The 24,143-nt window shown below is 41.2% G+C and overlaps 2 protein-coding genes across 3 annotated transcripts; one reads left to right on the plus strand and one right to left on the minus strand.

Moving 5' to 3' along the window:
- The first annotated feature begins 104 nt into the window (after positions 1 to 104).
- On the plus strand, positions 105 to 1,377 carry LOC126399132 (rho-related GTP-binding protein RhoB). The gene has a single exon (XM_050058955.1). It carries the CDS (start codon positions 247 to 249, stop codon positions 835 to 837), a length of 591 nt encoding a protein of 196 aa, XP_049914912.1. The 5' UTR covers positions 105 to 246; the 3' UTR covers positions 838 to 1,377.
- A 5,864-nt stretch (positions 1,378 to 7,241) lies between these two features.
- On the minus strand, positions 7,242 to 23,381 carry LOC126399119 (apolipoprotein B-100-like). Of its 2 annotated transcripts, none has more exons than XM_050058925.1 (26): positions 23,176 to 23,381; positions 22,759 to 22,800; positions 22,275 to 22,387; positions 22,032 to 22,177; positions 21,761 to 21,908; positions 21,194 to 21,346; positions 19,929 to 20,050; positions 19,583 to 19,671; positions 19,027 to 19,477; positions 18,819 to 18,933; positions 18,173 to 18,319; positions 17,877 to 18,088; positions 17,549 to 17,768; positions 17,214 to 17,387; positions 16,911 to 17,114; positions 16,649 to 16,816; positions 16,252 to 16,457; positions 15,955 to 16,125; positions 15,110 to 15,240; positions 14,783 to 14,984; positions 14,499 to 14,671; positions 14,208 to 14,383; positions 13,987 to 14,102; positions 13,501 to 13,874; positions 8,685 to 13,381; positions 7,242 to 8,563 (listed from the first exon to the last, which is right to left on the minus strand). In XM_050058925.1, exons 1-26 carry the CDS (start codon positions 23,228 to 23,230, stop codon positions 7,445 to 7,447), a joined length of 9,924 nt encoding a protein of 3,307 aa, XP_049914882.1. In that variant the 5' UTR covers positions 23,231 to 23,381; the 3' UTR covers positions 7,242 to 7,444. The 2 variants fall into 2 exon arrangements, with proteins under 2 accessions (XP_049914882.1, XP_049914881.1); XM_050058924.1 differs by having other exon boundaries at positions 19,929 to 20,053.
- Positions 23,382 to 24,143: the final 762 nt, after the last annotated feature.

Here is a 24,143-nt window from a genome sequence, read left to right on the forward strand (position 1 = left end):
CTCCTTTCCAAGCTGTGATCTCACCTCCCTATTTCCGATTGGATTGCTATATTTAGGAAACCACCCTATGCTTTATAAAGAGATCGCAGTGGTTACTGGTAAATTTCTGGAGTTGCGAGACGGGAGCGGCTTACGAGACGAGGCTCATTGAGAGTACAAAAGCCGAGTGAGGAAGCACGGAGGGGACATATGTGTTTTTGATGCCACATTCACGCGACAGCTAGGAGAGAGAAACGCGCAGTAGGAATGGCTGACATAAGGAAGAAACTTGTCGTGGTGGGCGACGGCGCATGTGGGAAAACATGTCTCCTGATCGTGTTCAGCAAAGACGAGTTCCCCGAGGTGTATGTCCCCACTGTGTTTGAGACATACGTGGCGGACATAGAGGTGGACAACAAGCAAGTCCAGCTGGCTCTGTGGGACACAGCCGGGCAGGAGGACTACGACCGGCTGCGCCCTCTCTCCTATCCGGACACCGATGTCATTCTGATGTGCTTCTCCGTGGACAGCCCGGACTCGTTGGAAAACATCCCCGAAAAGTGGGTGCCTGAAGTCAAACACTTTTGTCCCAATGTTCCTATTATACTAGTGGCCAACAAGAAAGATCTGCGCAACGACGAGAACGTAAAGAACGAGCTGTCCCGGTTGAAGCTGGAGCCAGTGAAGGCAGAGGATGGCCGGGCCATGGCCATGCGCATTGGCGCATATGACTATTTGGAGTGCTCTGCCAAAACCAAGGAGGGGATCTGGGAGGTATTCGAGACTGCAACACGGGCAGCTTTACAGAAACGGAAAACACCGTCAGGGAGCTGTCTCAAATGCTGTGTTTTGATGTGAATCGACGCTGATTGATTGTCTGGAGAGCCGTGACGCGCAGACGTGACGCTTCCCACCGTTGCTGGGATCTGTGTCTGAACATGCACGGGCAGTGGCCATGGTTTGGATACTCCCATGTAACCAGGCGACCTTGATTCAACCCAAACCAATGACTGCATACAAGTTGTTTTGAACACACTTGATGAACATCTGATATCGGGGCTTGTGTGTGTTTGTGTGAAATGCACTGGTTACAGCATGTTCTTTGTGGGGTCACATGATCCCAGTCTGACAGGTGGAGGGGAGGGGGGGGGGAGAAAAGGACAAACTACATGTCAGTGGACGCCTTATTTACCCACCCTTCTAATCTAACGTGGACATGTCCTTTCCCAAAGGCCTGCTTTAGAGCCACGGTTTCAATTGCTCACTTTTTTTTGTGTGTGTGTGTGTGTGTGTGTGTGTGTGTGTGTGTGAAAGTGTTTGCATAGGCCACTGCCTTACTGCCAAGGCTACAGGCTACTTTGTTATAATCAAAGCAGTTAAAAAGTTGCACTCGTTATTAATGTTTGTTATAATCAAAGCAGTTAAAAAGTTGCACTCGTTATTAATGTCCACTTTGTATTGTACCATGACTGTATATAGTTTATGATATTGCACAGCATCTGGACACTACAGTCAGTCACAGAGAGTTTTATAAGAAGTACGATGAGGTTCGGTGCAAGGGATGCACATGGTGTTCTGTATAGTTTCCTCTGGTGTGTTACGCCATTTTGAATTAAAACATGGCTTCAATTCACAGTTAAAGAAATCAGTTGTCTCAGGTTTGTTAGTTGGAACCACATCTAGAAAGTATGTTAAATGCCTGGTTTGGTTGTTTTTACGCAACAGGCCAAACACCATCTAAGGTCTGAGAGATGACACACTGGCCGGCCTTGAAAAGGGCTGAACATATTGTCCTGTGTAGTTTAGCACGTCTTTGTTTTACAGTCAAATGTACAAAGGTTTACAAGACACGTATTAAGTTTGCTGAGCATGCTTCTACCCCGTGTTATGCTTTGCTGGCGGCTACAGTGACTCCATTTTGGAGGAAACTCACAAAAGAGGTGCTTTTTTAATGTAAAACAAGGACAGAAGTCACACAGCCTGTAAATAGTACAGCCAGCAAAGGCCGATTGGGGTCCTTACAGCTCACCTGAACCAAATCATTTGAAGCACATACAGTATCTCACCAAGAAATCCAGACCTTGCTGTGTCTCACAGGCTGGCATTTCCTGTTTGACATTTTCCCATTTAGCCACACATTCATTATACTGTTATGTGGGTGTTATTTCCAAGGGAAGATGGAGCATGTGAGATGGGGTTAGCATGTGAGAGTGAATCAGTTTCTTAGAAAGTGACATGAAAAGAAGAGCAGGCTGTGTTGGAGCTCTGTGAGCCAGCGGCACGCGCTTATATGGGGTTATGGGAGAGTGTGGCAATTAGAAAAACCTTTATGGAATTTTATCACGTGTTATTGAAACCACAATCTGTACACAGACATAAAAGGGTATCTTTTTTGGCTTCAAATGTAAAGTTTTCTGACACTGTAAAAAGTTTGTTTCACGATTGGTTGAGAAACAAACTTTCCATCTTGATGTCTTCCATCATGACTTTGAATGTACCTCAGATTTATTTGATTAAAAAGTATTGTTGGAGCTTTGAAGTGAACAAGCTAAATCAATATATTTGAGCAAATTTTCTGCACTTGTGTAATGAATTCAGCTTGTTTGGTGTGTCTCCACAAAGTGTTTCTTTCTTCATAGTGGGAGTGCGTGTTAAAATGACAGCTATGAACATCAATTACAGAGGGTGTTGTAACACTGGGAATCCAGGGGGGGTGGATTCACTATGTGAGTCTTTCTTTTAGTGACAAAAAAGAAGCTTGTTTTAGCTTTAAACATGTATTTTTTTCTGTGGTTCATTAAACAACTACAGTGAGACTAAATCAAAGTCTAACAGGAGTATGTTTTATAAATCCCAGCAGAGTTACAACGGTGTAAAAGTCACATTCCTCCCTGCCTTCTGTTGCTGGGCTTTTTGCTGACTTACAGGACAGGAATGCATTGTGCTGGACTGGTTAATTTTCCCACACTGGCCCCCCTCATGTGCCTCTGATTTTCAATGTTGTTAGGTTATTATTCACTGATCAGACAGAGCAGAGCCACTTTGTCCTTACTTTACTTTACTTTTTGAAGAATGAAACTGTGGAACCACGCAGATGAAAATTGCTGAAAAAATGTGCCAAACATATGTTTCTAAGAGTTGATCAAATTACGACTGCGTTAATGTAGTGACGTAACGTCTAGGTTTCAAATGGAACAATGGAATTTTTTGTGAGGAAGAACAATTCAGAATGTAAGGGAACAAGCGGTGCTGTTTTTGGGCAAAGTCAATAAAAGAATCAATGTGTGTCATCACCTCCAGTTTTCCATTCTTGTGCCTCAATTTCTCTCAATAAGGACAAATACTCAATGTGGTGTTGCAGCTGTAATGACATCATCCAGTGTATTTTCTTTTCTGGTTTAGGTAGGAAACATACTTGTACTTTACCTGAGTATCTCCATGTTATGATACTTTATACCAGCAGTGTCAAACATACGGCCCGGGGGCCAGAACCGGCCCGCTAAAGGGTCCAATCTGGCCCACTAGATGACTTTGCACACCTGATGATGCACATATGAAGGCTGAGAGGTTTCAGGAAAAATTAAAACAGTGAGAAGATACTTCATGTAAAATGTTGCCACCCTGGCTAGAATACAGCTCTCTGACATAACGATGAATTATTTGTGTTGTCAAATTTAAAGATATCGAACAGCGTGCAAAATATTGTCAACCAGCAGCTTCACTACAAAACAATCTGTATCAGACTTCTATCTTAAAACAATATTAGTGGAACCCTGCTGCTGAGGCGCTGACAAAACTTCAGATTGTAAATGGTTTGCAAGGCAGGGGCTTCTGCAATAGCTTCCACTTTAGTGGAACATTATGAAAAATATGCACATGTAATGAAAGTGAGTAGTAGACTGATTGAAAGTGGAAAAACTGAGACATACTGTTGAAATTGCACTCAGTTTCTCTTATACACTGCAGGCTGTTCATCATTTGTTCTTTAAATGGATGCACGTTTTCAGAATGGACGGCTTTACACTAAAAAAAAAGGGCAAAATTAGAAGGGGTTTTGTATTTTTTTAATGTATTATGCAGTGGTCTTACTTGTCTGGCCCACTTGAGATCAAATTTAAGTTGAGTTAGACACCTCTGATTTATACTTAAAGTTGTAGCCTGCTACTCTACTAAGTCATCTAACAGATCATTAGTAGGTCATTTGCTGATTATTATTTTACATAACAGTATAGAAAACTTGATGAGCTTATAAAATAAAATGTGATGCATGGTTGTAGGGGAGACCAGGGTTAGTTGGCATGCAGCTATTTTCTGGTCCTTTGAAAGTCACAGAACCGAACATGCAACATAAAGATGTTTGCTTTCTTCACCTGCTCTCATCTACTATTTTAAACTTTCTAACTTTTTGGTGAGGGTAAATGTATCTTAAAACTGTGTTAGAGATATTGAAGTGTTATATCTGGTTAACAGACCAAAGGAATCAGATACATTTTGAAATAAGATTTGAAAGTCTCTGATGAGTGAACATAATTTTATCACCAATATTGTCGTCAAATATGAGAAGGGTTTGTTGGTACACTGATTCTGGGGTTCCCAAAATTAGCAATTGTAACTCTAACTGTATTATGAGAAATTAAAAGCAGTGGTTTCCAACTGGTGGGTCGTGGGTCCATTCTGAATGGACTGCAAGTGACTGGCAAATGTGTCAAGTTTGTAAAAAACACACTTTATTTTGATGTACAGTGAATATCCGGCACAGAGTTTTTATTTTGAAGTGCCGTTTCCTGCTGTAGAGTGAGTGTCTAACAGACAGCTACTTAACAGAGACAGTAAACTAGCTCAAGGGCATGGCCAAATGCGAGTATGATGCTGAATATATTTACTTGTGAGGATCTTGAACTAATGACTAAGCAGAAATCTGGGCCCTGTGACTGGACCAGTTGGGAACCACTGGATTAAAAACATTGTTTATATCACTATTTTTTTTATTATTAATCTTTATAGTCAGTGGTAAAAGTAATTAAAAATTCCTACTGATTAACTGCTTAAAATTGTTTTTAAAATGGGCAGATATTAAATTAAATGTTCATCTTTTCTGGTTCTTGTTAGGGTCCGGGCAGCTAAGCTGCCAGGACACTATTGTAATCCTAGGTATTCTTCTTCTTTCTTCTTTCTTCTTCTTCTTTCTTCTTCCGAGGAAATCATACTTCCCATGGGTGAAAACTCACCAAACTTTGCACAAAGGTCCAGTCTCATGCCAGATATCCTCAGCTGTAAACTCAAGCCAATAGTCCTGATGGTGGCGCTACAGCAAGCGTCTAAAGTTCAAAACTTTGAAAATTCATAACAAATCAACCATACGTGCTACAACTTCACAACTTTCATCAAACTGTAGCCCCAATACTGAAGAAACTTTTGTACATTTAAACCTATTAAAAATTATGAAGTTCATCACTCTGTTTTTTTCAAAAACTGTAAAACTTCTTAAACCTATCTCCTCCCACAATTTTTGCTCAATTGACACCAAACTTGCTACAGAGCATCTTCAGACTGTCCTACAAAAACTATGTTTCTCAGATTTTTGATTTATCAAAAATTGAGCCTACAGTGCATCAAAATGTTTGACTGTAAACGGTACTGTAAACATATACATGCAAATTCTTGCTAAATAAATCTTCAATGTTCATGAAAAAAATGACAAAATTCTAGAGTCATGGTAGATGATGTGTGGCAAATTTCAGAATTTTATCTCAAAAACTGAATTTTTGACAGCATTTTGAATTTTGCTCTAATGTGAACAATTGGAGTCAATGTAAAAATGGCAATTTTAAACATCAGTTTTTCACTTATGGAGCAAATCAATCATTGTTACAAACAAATTACCAACATCTCCATGCTGTCTAGATGCAATATGTGTATTTTCAGATTTTTGTTTCGATAACTGAATTTTTTACAGTGGTTTGAAATCTGCTTTTCCATGCATGGACGGCTGCTAAACCTGCACGTCTGGCTTAGTCAATTTATGAAGCTACACATGAATTGTCACTGACTAATTAGCTCAGTGAGATAGAAATTGATTCTTAGTCTCAGAGGTTGTGCTTTCAAGCCTCAGCTGATGCAAAAGGCAGATTGTGTTGCTAAATTCCTAAATGTCTTCCCATTCTTCTGCTTGTTGCTCAGAATTGCCTAAAAATGCCTGGACCCGACCCATCGCTGCGCAGCAGCTATAATTTATATAATTATTTTTTTATTATTAATCTTTATAGTCAGTGGCAAAAGTAATTAAAAATTCCTACTGATTAATTGCTTAAAATTGTTTTTAAAATGGGCATATATTAAATTAAATGTTCATTTTTTCTGGTTCTTGTTTGAATTAAATTTTCAAATTATTTTTATTGGTTGTTTCATTTTTTTTTTTTTTTTTTGTAGCTATAATGTTATAACACTGTGACAGCCATCCTCCGGATGGGGCTGATTGGCACAAATACACATTACTTTAATCCCGAATCACCTAATTTTAGAAAGCATCTGTGTACATTAAAACATATTTATTCACAGCTGAGACCCTAACCTTTCAGTAGTAGTTCAGAACAGCTCAGCTCCAGCAAACTACAACATTAAAACACTACTTTATTCTCCTCTATTATGAGTTCTGTTATGAGTTATTTGCTTTTGATACTTCCCATACATTTTACCTCTGTATGTTTACATGAATAAGATTTGTAATGGAGTATTTATATACTATTGTATTGCCACTTTTGCTTAAGGATGTGAACACATTGCTTCTGATTACACATAGCCAACAGCCATTATAGGGAATATTAGTTCATGTTTTCCAACTGGTGAATACATTTTACTTTACTTTCTTTTTAATAATGTTCACAATAGCTGTCAGACTGACTCATTTCTTCTCATTGTTTTGTGATAAGAGGGCTTGTGTGTCACAGGAAGGTATTTGCGTCTCTGCTAAATTTAGACCACAGGGTACAAATGACTGTGACAGCAGTGTAGTGATCTTTTTAAAATTTTGTCATACTGTGACATATTATGTTGTTTTTTAATGACTTGCTACTATATATATTTGTGAGTTTGAGGGAAGCAGGTTTGACTCAAAGTGAAATGCTTCACGACCATTTAAAATGCTGATTTATGCTTCAGGAGGAAATTTTACCAGTGCACACTTTTACTTTTATAAGTTTGCCAAGAAGTTAGATTTAAATATAAAAAAGAATCATATAAGAAATGCACAGAGATGTTCAGTATGCAGTACAAACTGTCTTTATTGAAGGGCACATATTTTTTAAATAGTACAAGACACAAAGAGAGCACAGCAGCTGTGAATCTACTGTGAAATAATAAACAAAATTACTAATTTCAAACACAGCGTAGAGAGACACGCATCATGGTTACACAACAGATACAGTCAAAGCAAACACTGTAGTATATCCTGGTTAGCTATGGTCACTTAGTTGAGTTTGGCAACAAATGGTAAGGGGATGTCAACTTCCATCTGTCTGTCACCTACTCTCACAAATGGTTCAACAGTTTTGCTTGTCTCCTTCAGTGTTCTAATAACGTTATTGTGGAAAGCATTTAAACGTTTCACCATTACATCGATCCAGGACTGGATGTCAGCTTGAAGCTGGTCAAAGGACATGTCAGCGAAAATGTTCTCAAGCCTAGCTTTCACAGCTTTTAGATATTCCACAATAATTTTGCGGGCCTCTTCAACCTGCATGGTAACATCAGCCAGGACCTGAGAGTTGATGGCATCATTGTATACATCATTCACAAAGGTGTAGAGCTTCTCTGCGTTCTGAGATTTAATAGTTTGGAGCAACTTCTCACCCTGTTCGGTGGTAAACTGCACGAATGCAGAGAATTTGTTAATGATGTCTTCCAGCTGGATTTCGCCCAGTTTCCTAACAGTGACAATCACTTGGTCCTGAATTTTCTTCAAAGCTACAACTAAGTCATCGAGAATTTCCCTTCCGCTGACGATGTAGTTAGAGCCAGGAAGGGTGAATTCGATGTTTTGGAAATAATCAAGCACTGCTGCAAACATGGAGGCAAAGTACTCTGGAACCTTCTGAACAGCCTCCTCAGATACATCAGCGACAAAAGCACTGAATTTCTGGTAAACCTCAAGTCCAGACAGCCTCTGCTCATACCCAGGGATCTGGAACTTGGTCTCTCTCAGGAATTTAACAACAGCATCAAGAACGATTTCAACTTTCTTTTGGTACTCTCTGAGGATCAAGATGGTCTTATCTGTGACAGTTGTCATAACACTGGAAGGATTCATTGCTGCAAGGTTGTCAACAGCCTGCTTTAACATCACTTTACCCTGCTCTTTAGCCTGCTCAAAGGGACCCTCAAGGCTTCTAGCATGCCTATAGATTGTGTTATATGTATCGACAGCAGGCTCAGACACCATTTTCATCACAGTGGGCACCTGTTTCTTCATTCCCAACATCATCTGATATGGCATCTCCATGTTCCAGGTTGTCTGAAGGTTCAGCTTCTCGGAGTCCATCACAGACATCTTCAGAGCCAAGATTTCGATGTCGGTTGTTGGCTCAGACTATGAGGAAAAAGTAAACATGAAATGAATATTACTAAAATATACAGCAAATACACCATTCACATTTGTATCACAATTTATGGTTATTAGTGAGCAAATAAGTAAGCAAAAGTTCTCTTACCGGGTAGCGACCATAGAGTCTTGCTTTCACTTGTGCTGGGCGCTTGGTCTGCATTTGAAGTGCGAGGAGTCCTGCAGATGGAGTGGACATAGACACAAGAAGGCCCTCCTCTGGATTTCCAGTAATCTCCTGATAGATTTCCATTTTCAGGACAGGTAGGTTGACCTTTGCTGAATTGGTGATGGAGGTATCCACATTTTCATAGCTGATCATGGTGGTGCTGTCATGGTTTCCCTCAATCATTGGATGTTTAACAGACAGGACAGAGACCACTTTAAATCCATCGGCTGTGTTCACATTGGCGTTGCCCTCAATCTTTCCAGTCAGAACCTCGAATGTAGAGGTTGAGGAAGCATCAAGTTTGATCAGGATAGTGTCCTTGTTGAGGATGCTGGCATCAGTTTTGAGTGTGACCATTGCGGTTTTCATGGAGAACTCATAGGTCAGATCACCCAGCATTGGGATGCTGATGCTCTGAATTTTGGGCAGAGTGATTTTTGGCAGAGTCATCTTGCTGAGGGCAGATGGAACATGCAGAGCAGGCATTGTGATGAGACTCACGTCAGGCAGGGGAATGGTGAAGGAAGACACCTCGACATTCATCACTGGAACTTTGTAGGCAGGGATTGTAATGGTTTTGGGCAGCTCAATGCTATACTTTTCATACTCTGCCTTTGCTTGGTTGTAAGATGTAGCCAGGATGGCAGCAGCCTGATCTTTGCCGATGAGCACTGTCTTGTGCAGAGTCTTGACATTGTTATTAACGAAAGTGATGACTGGATCCACATTAATGTCAATGGTGATCATCTCAGGGTTCTTCATGTACTTCAGCTTGGAGTTCATGTCAAATGTCTGCTCAGTTGTGGTCAGGATGTTGCCCAGGCCAGTTTCTTCCCACAGGGAGAAGTCTTCCACTCTTGGTGTCCTCATACCAACAAATGGCATGGTCATTTCAGGGATGGTGATAGGCCTCCTTAGTACACCTAGATCTGCTTCTCCATTAATCTGGGAAATGATGTTAATTTCTCTGTCACTGTTATCCATGCTGAAGAAATGGGAGTACTTGTACTGGTTGAATCTGGCCAGACCTGTCCAGCTAGACTGCTGCATTTCAGAGTTCAGGGTGACGGCCATGTCATTCTGGAGATCAATCTTTGCAGACAGCTTCAATGGAAGGGCAGCCTTGACATTTCCCTTGTTCTTGGTGTCAAACATAAGATCACTAGGTGTGACTGAAGCAAGCACAGAGTTTGAGAGAGTTCCCTCAATCCTTCCAGTCAGCTCTGCACTGTGAGAGGCAGTAAGATCAATTTTCATGTCTCCGGCATTAATCTGGAACTTGACTTCTGCAACGCTGCCCTTCATGAAAGGTGTTTCTGTCTCAAAGTTGGCATCAAAAATTACATGGCGGAAAATGCACATTTCTGCAACCACTTTTTGATTCATTTTGATGTTGTTGCTGCCTGTTGCTCCGGTGAAAGTCACTTTGGCTGTGTGCAGATCCATGACCACCTCCATGTCACTCTTGTGGGTTACCTCATCTGAGAAGTCCTGAACTGCATATTTTTCATTAGCCACATTGGTAACGGTCAGACGGGCAGTGCCTGTCTCAAGCTGGAGGACATTCTTTTGATTCATTAAGGCTTCACTGAAGATGTTGAAGAATGGCATGTTGAGGTCGTGTTTGTAGTTAGTCTCCACAGTGGCAGAAACTCCATCTTCCATGGCGAAGAACGCAGTATTGACAAGCTCGGCTACATAGAGCTCAGTGTTGGCTTTTGCAGTAGTTTCAGCAGAAGCTTGAGCTGACAGGCCATAGAGAGTCATTGTTGCCTTGTGGTCGAGTGTGAAACACATCTGGTCAACTTTAACGTTCTCAGAGATGGACAGGCGACTCATCTTGGGTGCAGCAAAGTGAGCACTGGCGTCCACTGAGAAGTCAAGAACTTTCAAAGTAGATGTTGCCCATGAGTTAAGGTTGATTTTGAACTCTGGTGTGACTGATGTAGTTGTGGTGTTCTCAAGGTCAGCATTGGTCCTGAGTGTGTAATGAGGGGAGGTGAGTCTGAACTCTCCATAGAGTTTTCCAAAGCAGGGGATCTTGCTCATTTCTGACACTTTCTCCTTCAATTCCATCGTGAATGTGTCATAATCAAAAGATCTGATTGTCTGCATCATCCTCATGAAATAGTCACTCATGTCATCAATCAGCTGTTTGAAGTTAAAGGAATACAGCTCATTCACAAGCTCCTGAACAGGTGCCATAACTTTTTTGAGCAAAGGCTGGAAGTCAATTGAATTGAGAGTAGCAATTGCAGACTGTACCTTTTCCCTCACCTGATACTGCTTCATGATTTTAACAACCTCATCCATGATGGCCCCAATCATCTTTTCAACCTCGTAGCTGGAGAGGATCTCCTCTACTTTGGCATAAATTTCATTGAAGTTCTGGGTAATGTTATGCTTCGTTATAAACGCCACGATGGCATCCTTCATTGCTCTCAGCACATTCATAACTTTGTCAGTTGGGAACTTGGCCGTCAGGTCGATCACAAAGCTTTCCACTGAGTTGGTGTACTTTCTCAGGTCTTGGACAAAGAGTTTGAAGTCAAAATTGTCAATCACCTCCTTCAGTTCTGACACTTTATCCTGAAACTTGGCACTGATCTCATACTTGGTGTTGATATCGCTCAGCATCACAATGCTCTGGTCCATCAGCCTCATCATTGTGGCCTTAACGTCTTCAACAACTGCAGGCAGATACTCAATGAATGGGATCTGGATGAAGTGGCTGTCACTGCTCTTGTCATATTTCACAAATCCAGAGACTGCGTAATCTTGTTTGGTCTCACTGAAGAGGGAGGTTGAAACTGCTCCTGACATCTCAATACCCATTCTCTCTGCGTTGTTATAGGCATTCATTTCTTGATCAAAAGTGTCCTCATTTACTGTGGATGCCATCTTCAGTGTCACACTTTGCTCTTGGAGACTCAGCATGCTGTTGAACTTGTTTTCCATATTGGTCTTGATTTCGGGTCTGCCCTCCAGTTGATGGGTGGTTGAGGCTCTGTGCTCAAATGAATGTGTGAACAGTGTGGGTTCTGCCTTCAGGAGGAATTTGCTGTATACTTCGCCGCTCTGCTTACCATACAGATACCCTTCGCCATTTGAGTTGAAGATGGCATCAATGTTCAGAGTGAAGGGTGCAGCAACAGTTTTGACTGTACTGTCCAGCTGAAGAACTGGTGAGTTGAATTTGGCTTCACTGTTGAACTTCATGGTCAGACCAGCAACCTCCATAAGAGAGTAATGTTCCATTTGAGTTCCCAGGAGTTTACCAACGGTATTGCATGTTGCAGAGAGGGCCATGTCAACAAACTTGACTTCATAAGTGTGCTTAAGCTCTTCCCCTAAGCGGCCTGCCATCATTGTTCCAGTCAGCTCCATGTTGTAGGGCTGTGCCTCGAATTTGAAATCATTCACAAGGTCAGTCTCCATGATCTTCAATTCACCTTGCACATTAACCATGGCAGTAAAACGCTCCATGTTAACATTGATGTCATGCTTATAGGTGTTACCCTTGTCAAGGAAGTTATTAGTCTTGGAGCTCAGGGTGAAAGATTTTAGCGTAAGAGACAGTGAGTGTGTATTCTCAGTCCTCATGTTGTTGAGAGATCCAACTACGTTGTTAGAGAGGACCAAGCCATCTTCGTTCAGTCTGAAGTTCACTCTGTTCCTGGTGTTGATGTCAAAGAGGTTACCTTTAAGGATGCCGTTGAGGTAAACGTCTGTGCTTGCAAGCTTTCCCTCAACATTGAGCTCGGCTTTGTTGTCTTCAATGGCTGCCTTAGTTGTGAGGGACATGGTGGCACCAGAGGTGTCAACTCCACCATGGAAGACATTCTCAAAGGTCATTGGGCTGTACTGAGCAGTTGTTGTGCAGCTGGTGGTCAGACCATTCATGTTCAGGGCCAGTGTTGCCTTGTGAGAGGCAAGGCTTGAGAAGATGTTCAAGGAGGCATCAGCATTGATCTCCAGGCCGGAGGGGCTCATGGACCCAGTGAGCAAAGAGTAGACACGGTTCACTGTGTCATCGGCTTGATTCTCAATCCTGAGGCTGGCCTGCCCGTCAGAGGCAGTGAACTCCATCTGGCTACGGATCATTCGCTCATCAGCCTTGGTCACAGAGTCAGACTGGATGGAAAGCTTGACATCTTTGTAGTTAAGGCTCATTTTGGTAGTGTGCTTGATCGGGTCGGTGTCCATGTTGGTGTTAGACTCAATCAGAAGCTCCTCATTTGCATACGATGCCTTCATCTTGTTGATGACCTTCAGGATTTCAGAGGTCACCCTCAGTGTGCTCTCCAGTTTAGCCTGTTTCTTGGCTGGCTCAACAGAGAAGGTGTACTGATAAGTGGTGCTGGCAGCCATGGGTCCAATGGTGAGACTTCCGTCTGTGTTGACATCTCCAAACAGCATGTTTGAGTCTAGGGTGACCTGGGTGGTAACAGCCAGAGAGGTGTCCAGACCCATAGGAGAGGCAGCATTGATGTTGTACCTTCCTGTTGACATTACATTGTCTGTGACAGCAATGGTTTCAAGGACACTAAAACCTGTGTTCATGAGCATGTGGCTCAGGGAACCATCCATGGTGAATTTCATGGTTTTCTCTGGCGTGTCGGTGATTGTTGTAGCTCCTTTAAAAACAGACAGAATAATAAAATATCAATTAGTATTAGCTTGAAGCTGTGTATCTAGTATTCAATAACAAATGTATAATTCTTCTCATTAAATACAAGAATAACATTTAAATTACCCTCAGTTGAGAAGGAGAGAAGTTGGATTGGACTCTCAGCCATGACTCTGAACTTGGCCAGGTAGCTTGGAGACTCTACGGTGTTGTTACCAGCAGACATAGTTGCCTCCCAGTCATAATAGTTGCTGTTGACCTTGGCAGATGCTTCAACCATTCCCATCAGAGGCAGGACGAGATCATATTCAGAGGGGATGGTAAAAGTGGGGATCTGAATCTCCTGTGAGGCGAACTCCATGTCCAGCTGAGGCACGGAGATGCGTGGGGTGCTGACCATTGGCGGTATCCTCAGCTCCTCAGATGATTTGCCTCCAAGAGGAAGAGGGACGGTGATGGTCATGCGGTCGTGGTTGAACTTGTATCTGAATGCGCTGTCACTGGTGAAAGGATTAAAGCGGAACATGTGTTATAAGGTAATTCAAAACAGACATTCAACTGGTGAGTAAATGTGAAAAGTAATAATCATTATTCGATGTGGGGTTTACTTACAAGTTCATGAAAAGGTTCTCAGGCACAGAGGGCATCTCCACACTTGCAATTCTGTTCCTCAGAGTCTCAACATAGGGAACATCAGCTGAGATCTTGTCCATCCAGATATCACCGGCCTGATGAATAAAACAACATATGCGTTAGTCTGGTAGAAGTATAACTAAGTCAAGGTCTGCTAAAATAGTTCTGATTATATTAAGTAATAATCATATGCTTTTCACCTCAACTGCCTTGTTGAGGACGTGACGCAGTTTCATGTCAGTCTTGACAACCTGCTGCTCCATGACATCCTCCGCAAACTGCTTGAGCCAGACGATGACGGCTTCGGTGTAAGGCACAACAATCTTAGTATCAGCGCTCATGTTGGACATCAGCTGAACCTCAGCCTGGTCTTCACCTGAAATACAAAGCATTTAGCATTAAACTTTTAAATTTGACACAGTGTGTGAGACAAATGCCTGAGATGAGCGATCTTTGAAGTCCATTAGGAGTATTTTCCTAAACAGACATACCATATTTGAATGTAACTGCCTGAACAGAAGAGGTCGCTGGGAGCTTGACATCACTTTTGATCTCTACGGTGAGTCCGTCAGTGTTTCTCATGGTAGCAGTGATGGAAGCATCAGTCTTGAATGATGGGACTAACAGCTGAACCTGCAGCATGCCATCAGTCATGGTCTGAAGCCTGTGATGAATCAAAAAACACACGGTCAAGTCACTGCTTGTACATAAAGATATGCTGTTGCATCATTTATTGACAGTGTGTTCAAACAGAAGATTTTAGCCGGGTACTCACTTGGCACGGCCAGTCAGAGAGAGCTGGGGAATGTTCTTGTTGGTGAACTCCAGGGTGATGGATTGGCCCTTGGCACTGCTGTCGGTCATGCCAACCTTAACGCCGGCCTCGACATCAAAGTCAGGCACCTGGACTTGGGTGCTGAAGACATTCCTGTTCCTGTTGAACTTCATGGTGACTGTGGCCTCGGTGGGCTGAGCACCTAAAGTTAAACAAAGTATAACTCCATTACTCATGTATGTAACCCTATAAAATGAAAAAGGAGGTCATGGCCTATAGAAACACTTAGGTTGATATGATTTTTTTCCGCAAATAAGATGTTTATACCTTCAGCTCTCAGGGCAAACTTCAAAGAATCAACTGTGTGGCGTTTCTCCTTTCCTTCAACGAGGAGCTTGTAGGCCATGGTGGCTGTGTACTCAGAGACCTCTTTAGAGGGCTTGATGTCCAAGTCAAACCTAGGGTGAAACAAACAAAGTTTAAGTCTCTCTCAGATAAGTCTACTATTATATTGTGCATCTAGAAAACCACAAAGAACAAGAAGTATTTGTGCATCACAAATTTGACAAAGTGAACAGACTTTTACCAAAACAAGGAAGACCGAGCATATAACCTCGATTTTAGCTACACTCCATTGGCTCTCAGTATCTTCAATAGATAGATAGATCAATAGATTTTAAGGTTTTTTTTTTTGTTTTAAAAGCTCTTAATGGTTTGGAACCGGCCGACACTGCAGACTCTCTGTTGTTTCATGATCCTTCACGTGCTCTTCTACTGCTGGGTTTTTAAATACACACAATCATAGCGACAACTAGGCTCCAAAATTATGGAAAACCCTACCAAGAGAGCTCTGTGGTCATTTTTAAACAACTTTTAAATATCTATTTATCTAGTTTGGCTTTTAATTAATGATTTTCTTGTTCTTATTATTTTTATTCATTCTCTTTTTAGCTTCACTTCTATATTTTATCATCTACTGTCTTTTCATTGTCTAATTCTGTTGAGCTTTGAGCTACATCTCTTGTATGAAAAGTGCTCTATAAATTAATTAATATTATTATTATCACACTTTTGACCATTTCTACCATTACCTCATGACTTACAGAATGATAATCATGCAGCGTGTTACAATCAGTGAAATTAAAATCAAGCTTCTTTAAAGAACAACTTACTTAGTCTCTCCGTTCAGGGGGAAGTAAGGAACATCAGTCTTATCGCCAGTGTTGGCCCGGAGTGTTTTGGTGCAGTATCTGACTCCAGAGAAGAGAGGGCTGCAGCTGGATTCACCCTCGGTGTGTGGGATCACGGCAGCATTACCAGCACCCACAATCATCACTTTGTTGCTGATTCAAAGAAAAAAACGTAAAATCAGTTTCCATTGAAATATCGACATCTACTACTAAAGCACTTAATGAGCAAACATAATTTATCAAATATAATCGACGAATGTATTTGATGTTATTTGTTACCTGATGCTCAAGAGCTTTGTGGTGCCCTGTGGGGCGGGGATGGAAAGCTTGACCTCGTTGTTCTCCATGGTGATCTTGGCATTGAGCGTGCTCTCGTGGTACATGTTGGTGTGCATCTCGACGGCAGACACGATGAACTCAGGCACGTGGACTCCCATCTTGGTCACGAACTCAACTCCAATAGAGGGTGAGAACAGCAGCTCATTCTGTAAACAAAAACAGATCAGATGAAGTTAAATAAGTTGAAGAGTCTATACATACTGAATTATTATTATTGTCAAAGGTTTTCAAAATGGTTTGTGGGACATTTGAGAAAGTGCGTCAAATCAAAAAGCAACAACACAATAATAAATCAGAGCTTTGGGGGTAGGTCTAAGTCAAAAGATGGAACATTTACCATTGTGGGACCCATGCGAAGGCCTCCCTTTGCTCCAGGAGTGAAGGTGCCAGACAGAGCAAATGTCAGAGGCATACCAGCTGCTGTTGGCAACATGAATCTGTTGTCCATGAAGATGTAATGGGCGAAGATCTCATTGTCAGTGCTGGACATCATCTTAGACACAACCTGATGAAAAGAACAAGCAGTCAGTTTGAGTTTTCTCTCGCTGTGTTGCAGAAAGGCATTTTATTAACTTGATAACAGGAGAATAGAACAGTACCTTGGTAGGGATGATCTTCATGAGAATATCTGCATACATTATTGCGTTGGAAGCCATGCTCTTCACTTCGCTGCTCTTGATGTAGCCAAGCTCAGCTCCCATGATCCTCAGGTAGGCCATGGCCTCTGGGGCATCCTGACTCTGCAGATCCTTCACCAGCTTGTTGAAGTTGCGGACGATTTCTCTCGCAAGATTTTCAGGAACCTGAGGAAAACGTTATATTAGTTGTGGCGGTATCAGTGACAATAACAACATAACTCAGACTGAGATTGTTTAACAGAAATGGTAACACACGAGACGTACCTTTCTTTTGTCTGTGTCCAGGGGAGAAACCCATTTCTCCAGTTCTTCTTTCACCTGTGGTGGTATCTTGTCCAAAGTCCAGTACAGAGTCTTGGCCAAAGTGTCAGGGAAGAAACCGTTCTTTCCAAACAAAGCATCAATGGTTGGCTCGAAGCCCTTTCCTTCCATGCCGAGCTGTCGGAAAAATAAAACAAGTACATTAGGAAACAGTCTTGGTTGGAGTGACTGAAAAAATCCAGTAATAAAAATGATAACACACCTATGAATCTAGTTTTATGCTGCTAGTATAAAGCCATAATTTCAAACAGCAGTATGTATGTTACAGTATTACATACCTCCCACAGATCCATGTTGAAACCAAAAGCTTTCAGGGTAGTTTCCAGCATCATTTCCCTCGGCAACTGGCTACTGGGATCAAAGATAATGTTGCCCTGCATGGCGGCCTGCATGCTCTCATGTGCCATGCCCAGCTTGTAGTTGCGGGACTTTGTGGTGTAGTCGCTGTGTGTGGTGACTTCAGTATCCTGCAGGGCGTCCATGATCTTCTGACCGATCCTGAGGTAGTAACAAAAAATAAAACAATCAGATGGGCTCAATCAGCGCAGTTTTTCCGTGACATAAAGTATAATGTGTGCTGTCAGTTGAAAGGTGCTCCGTTCTTACTTCTGGGTCTCTGGATCAGTGGATGAAATGATGTTGTAGACGTGGGAGGTCACAAAGGCCTTGATCTGAGTGTTCTGCTCCTGCTTAATCAGCTTCTTCACCATCTCAATGTCACTGTCCTGGGGGTTCCTCATCAGGACCAGGTAAGCTGCCAGGCGCTTCTGCACAGCACCCTTGGGGTACTGGCTGACCCTCTGGAGGTTGGAACGAACCTGGAGAGACAAACAATGTGTTAGTCATTGTGGAAACTTCACACTACAACACTGGGAATCTGGGATACGGTTCATCGTCTTTACCTCATCTGTTGCAGACATGCGCCTGAAAGCCTGGATGGCAGCCAGCTGTACAGACAGTGTGGTTGCAGGCTGTCTCATGCACTTCACCAGGGTGGTCTTAATGGTGGCGTCAACGGCCTCCATTACATCTCCCATGTTACCAACAACCTGGAGGGAACAGTATAGACAGTTAATTAAAAAAAAGAAAAAAAAGAAAAAAGTGCTATACACGGTCGAAACAGAAATTCACACAATTTAGGCAAATAATGAAATAAAATAAAATGAAATAAAATAAAATAAAATAAGATTAAATTAAATTAAATTAAAATTAGAAAAAACATGGAACTGAAAAGCTCTATGTTTATAAGCTGTATCCATTTACAGCAAGATTATTAAAGTTAACTAAAACTAAAATAAAAACCTGGAAACCAACTGAAACTAAACTGAAGTAAAAAAAACCAAAACAACACAAAATAAAATAAAATAAATTGTTCTGTTCTCCTGTTTCGTTTTGTTTTTTGTCACAGACATTTTACTTGGCTCTGTATTGCTGTACTTGTTCATGTCTGCAGAAAAGTTAATAAAAAATATCTGAAAAAAATAAATAAATTAAAAACTAATGAAAAATACAAACTATAGTAACTCTGGTTCACAGCTGGTTACCTACCCTCAAGATCAGGAAGGTCAGGTCCTTCTCCCCAGCGCAGTCTGCACCCAGGATGGAAGACATGTACTCAAAGACAGCGGTGATCTCGGGGGTGACGCCCTCAGCCCGGTACAGTCTGGAGACAGAGTCAGACATCAGTAATTAATTTACAACAGAAACCACCACTCACTGCTGCAGTTCCTTCAGATGTAAAAAAGATGACACTCACTTCCTGACTGTGTTGCTCAGAGCATACATGATGGGTTTGCTCTGCTTGTACTGAGCCATAGCCAGCATGTCCTTCACCATGAGGCGGGAGGGGTTAAGCAGCAGTCCCAGGGCGTACACAGCAGCGTCGACCTCGAGGGCGCCCTCGTCAAAGGTCCTGAGAATCTTCAGCATGGCGCTGGTGCACTCTGGGGTGCCGCACTGAGCGAAAGCTTGCCACATCAGAGACTGGGACATGTCCATCATCTCAACAGCAGTGTCTCCCAAGATGTCAACATCCAGGCCACGCAGCTCAGTCACCAGCTTGTGGAAGAGGCTGGCGCGCTCCTCGCCCTGGGTGGTCTGTGACAGGGTGTTCAGCTGCTGCATGGTGGCGATGGCAGCATCCTTGGTCTGCACGGGGGACTTTTCGTCAGTGACATCCATAGCCAAGCTCATGAAGCGGTTTACATCTGTACAGAATCATATCACAGACAAGTAAGAATATGCAGCACATTTGGACACATTTGAGTATATTCAGATATTTTAGAAGCTATTTCTAAAACAGAAACACTTACTGCTGAAGTCAAAGATTCTGTCGTTGATCTTAGCGGTCTCTCTCAGAGTCACAGTCTGCTTCACCAGAGTAGAAATTCCATACTCATTCCTGTTTGCAAAAGAGATGAGACAAATATTGGTCAGGATAGGGAATCTGTCTGTTTGTAATTCTTTGGAAAGATGGAGCAGTTCGAAGAATACAGTATTCATATGAAACACATCTAGAGTTCACATTGTCAGTGTGTGCTCTTGAGATTTGAGAAGTCTGGCCTCCTGCCCACTCTAGACGTGGGTCAGTTTTGAAGCCTAAAAGACTTGGTCAATTTGATACTCCTCTATTATTTAGTGGATCACTTTGAAACTTACTGGTGGGAGAGGGGCAGGAAGAGGTGTTTCTCTGTGCAGGTTCCACTGGTCATGTGCTTCTTCTGGTTGTCAAACTTGTAGTTGCAAGTCTGGGTGCTGCTGATCATCTTGGACAGATGGTACTTCTGATGATAGAGAGACAACATCAGTGTTTTTCTTTCATTACAAAGAAGAGCGGACTGCTGAAGAACAGCAAGGAAAAAACTCACTTGAAAATGTTTTTATTTTCAGTTTCTATAAATGGTTTATTGAGGACTAACTTTAAATGACTGTACTCAAACTGTACCTGCATCATCTGCCATTTGGATTTTATACACTCATGTTGTTTAACTGTACTGTATATGCTTTTTAACATAAGGCAAAGGGACTGCCGATGAAAACTAGCCTTTCATCTAACTCAGGTGCATATATATTTGTTTGAATGTGGATTAATGTACACTGTCCCTCTCAAATAACACATAAATTAATTAAATTAAAGTTGTTGTTTTTTAAAATTTATATCAAAATAGATGAATGAGGCATTATTTAATTGTATACGCACTCATTTCCAAACATTTTCACAACAGAAATCTGAACACTGAATAAAGCTAGGTCCAAAATTCTTGTTTTATTTTGTTAATATATTAAAAGTTAAAAGTTTTTACATAGGGAATTTTGGATGTATCTTTATATCACCCCATAAATCCAAAAATACTGTCAACAGCAATAAAAAAATATATATTTTTGCCATGTTTTAGGAATAAATTGTTGTATAAATCAGGCTATAAATGAAATATAAACAAACCAATATGTAAAAACCTTCAGAATATACATGGTAATAAATCAGAGTTTGGTGTGTAAGTGATACTTAAGTGGAAAAAAAAAGCCTTTAAAGATATGTATTACAAAATTTTATACATTTTAGACCAGAAAATAAAAAGACAAATGAGCAGGGTAAAATTGATATCTCCATGAAACTTCCGCAGGTGATTACTTACATTCAAACGATTATTTTTTTGTATTACAAGTTTTCTGATATTTCATGTTTATATATGCAAATGAGGCATTATCTTATTAGTTATGTGCTTTTTGGCTAGATTTACCGAACAGAAATTTGAACTAAAATAAACACCTTAATATGTATTTTGGTGGTTTTCTTTCCACTTGTCTGAAAGAAGACGTTATGGATGCAAAACAGTCCAAACTCTAAATATTGACCAGTGTATGAAAAGCAATGTTTTCACCTTTAGTTTGGGATGGTGACAGTACACTGCTTAATCTCTTACCATGCCAGTGAGGAGGGCCAGGGGACTGGTGACCTGCCTGAAGGGAGAGAATTCGTCACACTGGGAGAGATCCCTGCTGACAGTCACTTCTGTGGCGATGTCCTCTCTGGTGTTCTCAGTGAAGTGGGTGGGGCACACTCCGTGCACGGTGGCCTGAAAATGATGAGAGACATCATCGATACTGAGGAAGTTGGAGACAGCTCAAAAAACAAAGTGATAAACGTGCTCTCTGTCCTTTAGCAATCTTCCTGAATCTGTTTATCAATTGATCAGAAAGATTAGCCCCAATTATGAGAGCAGGTGATGCCATTAACAAGATAAACTTATCTAGGACTCTGACCCGCGGCTGAAGATCATCAATGTGAGGACATGATGTTACAGGAGTGTTTATCACCTGTGACTGGGGCAGCTTATCTACACATTGTGCAACTTGTTTATCTTTGCATGAGAGCAGAATCAAGCTCTGCTCGGAGCCCGGGGTGACTCTGGCCTGAATTGATTAGTCCCTGCGGTAAATACTGACAAAACAAAAACAAGGCAGTAAAGCAGTGAGGAGCAGTGACCCACCATTTTCATGTTCTTGTCCTCCTCCATCACTGGAACGATGAGAGCAGAGATGATTCCCCTCTTGATGTTCAAGATGTTGACGGGCTCATCATCCTCAGGGTAGAGTGTGACATGAGTCTGTTCTTTGACTTTGATCTTCAAGAGGTTCCTGTTGACGTTGACAGATCATTTAGCCCATCTTTGTCTTTTTTATCCTCAATATTATATCCTCCACTTTTCTGATCATACAGGTCCCTCAGGTTTAAGCAACACGTCTGGAAACATAACTTACTTGGCCATGGCAGCTTTGAAAGCCTGAGCTCCCTCAGCAGGACGGTACACTGGGTTCCCTTCCTCATCCACACTAAAGATCTCGCTCAGAGAGCACTCTGTTGTGCGGACGATGAAGCTACACGTCTGGGGCACTTCAACTTCAACCTGTGTGGCACATAAAATATTTTTTAGCACCACTGTTCTCTGTTAAAGGTCTTGAAACTGGTGTGCTTGCAATAATGATCGGAGGTGTGAGACATACTTTGCAAGAGACTTTGGGGCCGCTTTTGTCGTCGGTCGCTCCATTCACGCCATTAAAGGTCTCAACTTCGTAGTCGTACACGTATCGTCGGAAGTTCTTGAATCTTTTGGCCACTGAAATGTATTTGAAACATCAGTAAGAGCTCTGTAGTGGCAATGTTTTATACACTGTACATTTTTTTACACTTGAGTCATAGATATATTATACAATTTTAAACACTTAAAATAGACAGTTTAATACTAGGGAAATGTATTTTTGTATGTATTTATGGGAAACAGCTAACGTCCTGGGATGCAAGACAAATGTCTGAATATTTTTTTTTTTAAATAAAGTAAAATTAAATCAAATCAAATGCTTGTTAAATGTCAGGATTAAAACATGGATTTTTTTTTTTTTGGTTGTGTATTTATCACGTTAATCACATTTTCTTAATGTCATGAAGAGTAACGTATAAAACAATTTGGAGACAACAAAAGCAACTCACACAAGCAAACAGATGGTTCCTCAGCATTTCCCACATCTTGCTCTGCAGAAGATGAAAAACAAAACGTTTGTTTGACATTTTAAAAAGCCACATGCTAATCTAAAAGTCAGCTGAGAACACTTAAAGACTAAAATCAGTATTTACAAGTATAATTAAATCATTGTTAAGTGTTTAATCTGCTGTATTTTGCTTGTCAGTCACTTAAAAAGGGTCTGAATAACATCACAACTAGGACAGCTAGTACAATGCTTGAGCACGAAACACGCTATTAAATTAATTTAACACATGAAAACAGCAGCATCTTCAAGGAAAACCAGCTTTTCTTTTTACAAAACCAAGCAATAAACACCCACAAAGTTAAAATATCAAACTGTACACTTAAACTCTGTTAGCACCAAAACAAAAACCAGTACTTACGGGCTAGTGTGTATGTGCCCAGCAGCAGCAAAAGGCAGAGCTTCGTACCCCCCATGGTGGGCTTAGTAAAGCTCCTGTAAGCCTTTAAGGTAAGAAGAGTCCTCCTCTTTCTGTGAAGACTAATTTCTAGGCTTTGCTCCCTTGGCTTTTATAGTTCCTCAAGTCTTACTGTATGCGATTACCAGGACTTGCAAATGTGTTGCCCTGGTTCCAAAGTCTGAGCAGTCCTTGTGGCAGGCCAAAGGTTAAAACACGAACTAACACTTGTCTGTCAGCACTGGGTGGGGGCGCTCTGTGTGACTGTGTTGCATTAACTCTTTGTACTTTGTTTTATGGTTTGGGGGTTGCTTTAGGCTCATCCTGAAGTCTTTTTTTAATGGAGAAATGAATATATTAATATTAATCTAGCATCTTTATCTAAGAAAAACATTTGTAATCAGACGTCATATAACAGCAGCAATATCCTGAATCACTAACTTTGATTGGTTGTTTGTCGTGCTCAAAGTGCACAAATAAATTAATTTGGTCGTATCAGCTAAGTGCAGGGTTTACTTTTAACACCAATGTGTTTTTAATTCTAAATGTCCCAATATATTCTCTTCAAGTCAAGTGATTGATGAAGTTATGACCCTTTCAGAGTTATTTTATCTTTAAAGTTAAAAAGGAACAAAACACTCCACAGTTCTTCATTGATTTTAAGCACAAAGGTTACATGACAGTGTCATTTGATTTCATTTCAAACACCTGAAGGCCTCTTACAGAAAGTTAAGTAAGCCTTTGCCCCATGACTGCTGGACAATATGAATCACAGTCATGCAAAATCGAAACCTGAGTCACTGCGTGCTGCTTTTATTAAAGCACTTGGAAAGTTTTATCACCACATATTAGAGTCTGTCTAGAAGCTGTCGCACTGGCTCTTTTATGATCTTGTATGTCCATATCTAGGCCGTTGATTATCAGTTTTTAAA

Source organism: Epinephelus moara, chromosome 12 (genome assembly GCF_006386435.1).
Source record: "Epinephelus moara isolate mb chromosome 12, YSFRI_EMoa_1.0, whole genome shotgun sequence".
In the NCBI taxonomy this organism is placed as follows: Eukaryota; Metazoa; Chordata; class Actinopteri; order Perciformes; family Serranidae; genus Epinephelus; species Epinephelus moara.

What these genes read in the sequence shown, in the direction of transcription:
- LOC126399119 (XM_050058924.1), bottom strand. Translation starts at nt 23,230, where the DNA reads ATGGGGGGTACGAAGCTCTGCCTTTTGCTGCTGCTGGGCACATACACA. An exon ending in ACTGATCCAGAGACCCAGAA is followed by an intron (nt 17,769 to 17,876) that starts GTAAGAACGGAG and finishes TTACTACCTCAG; the next exon opens with GATCGGTCAGAAGATCATGG. An exon ending in GTTTGCCCTGAGAGCTGAAG is followed by an intron (nt 14,985 to 15,109) that starts GTATAAACATCT and finishes GTTTAACTTTAG; the next exon opens with GTGCTCAGCCCACCGAGGCC.
- LOC126399132 (XM_050058955.1), top strand. Translation starts at nt 247, where the DNA reads ATGGCTGACATAAGGAAGAAACTTGTCGTGGTGGGCGACGGCGCATGT.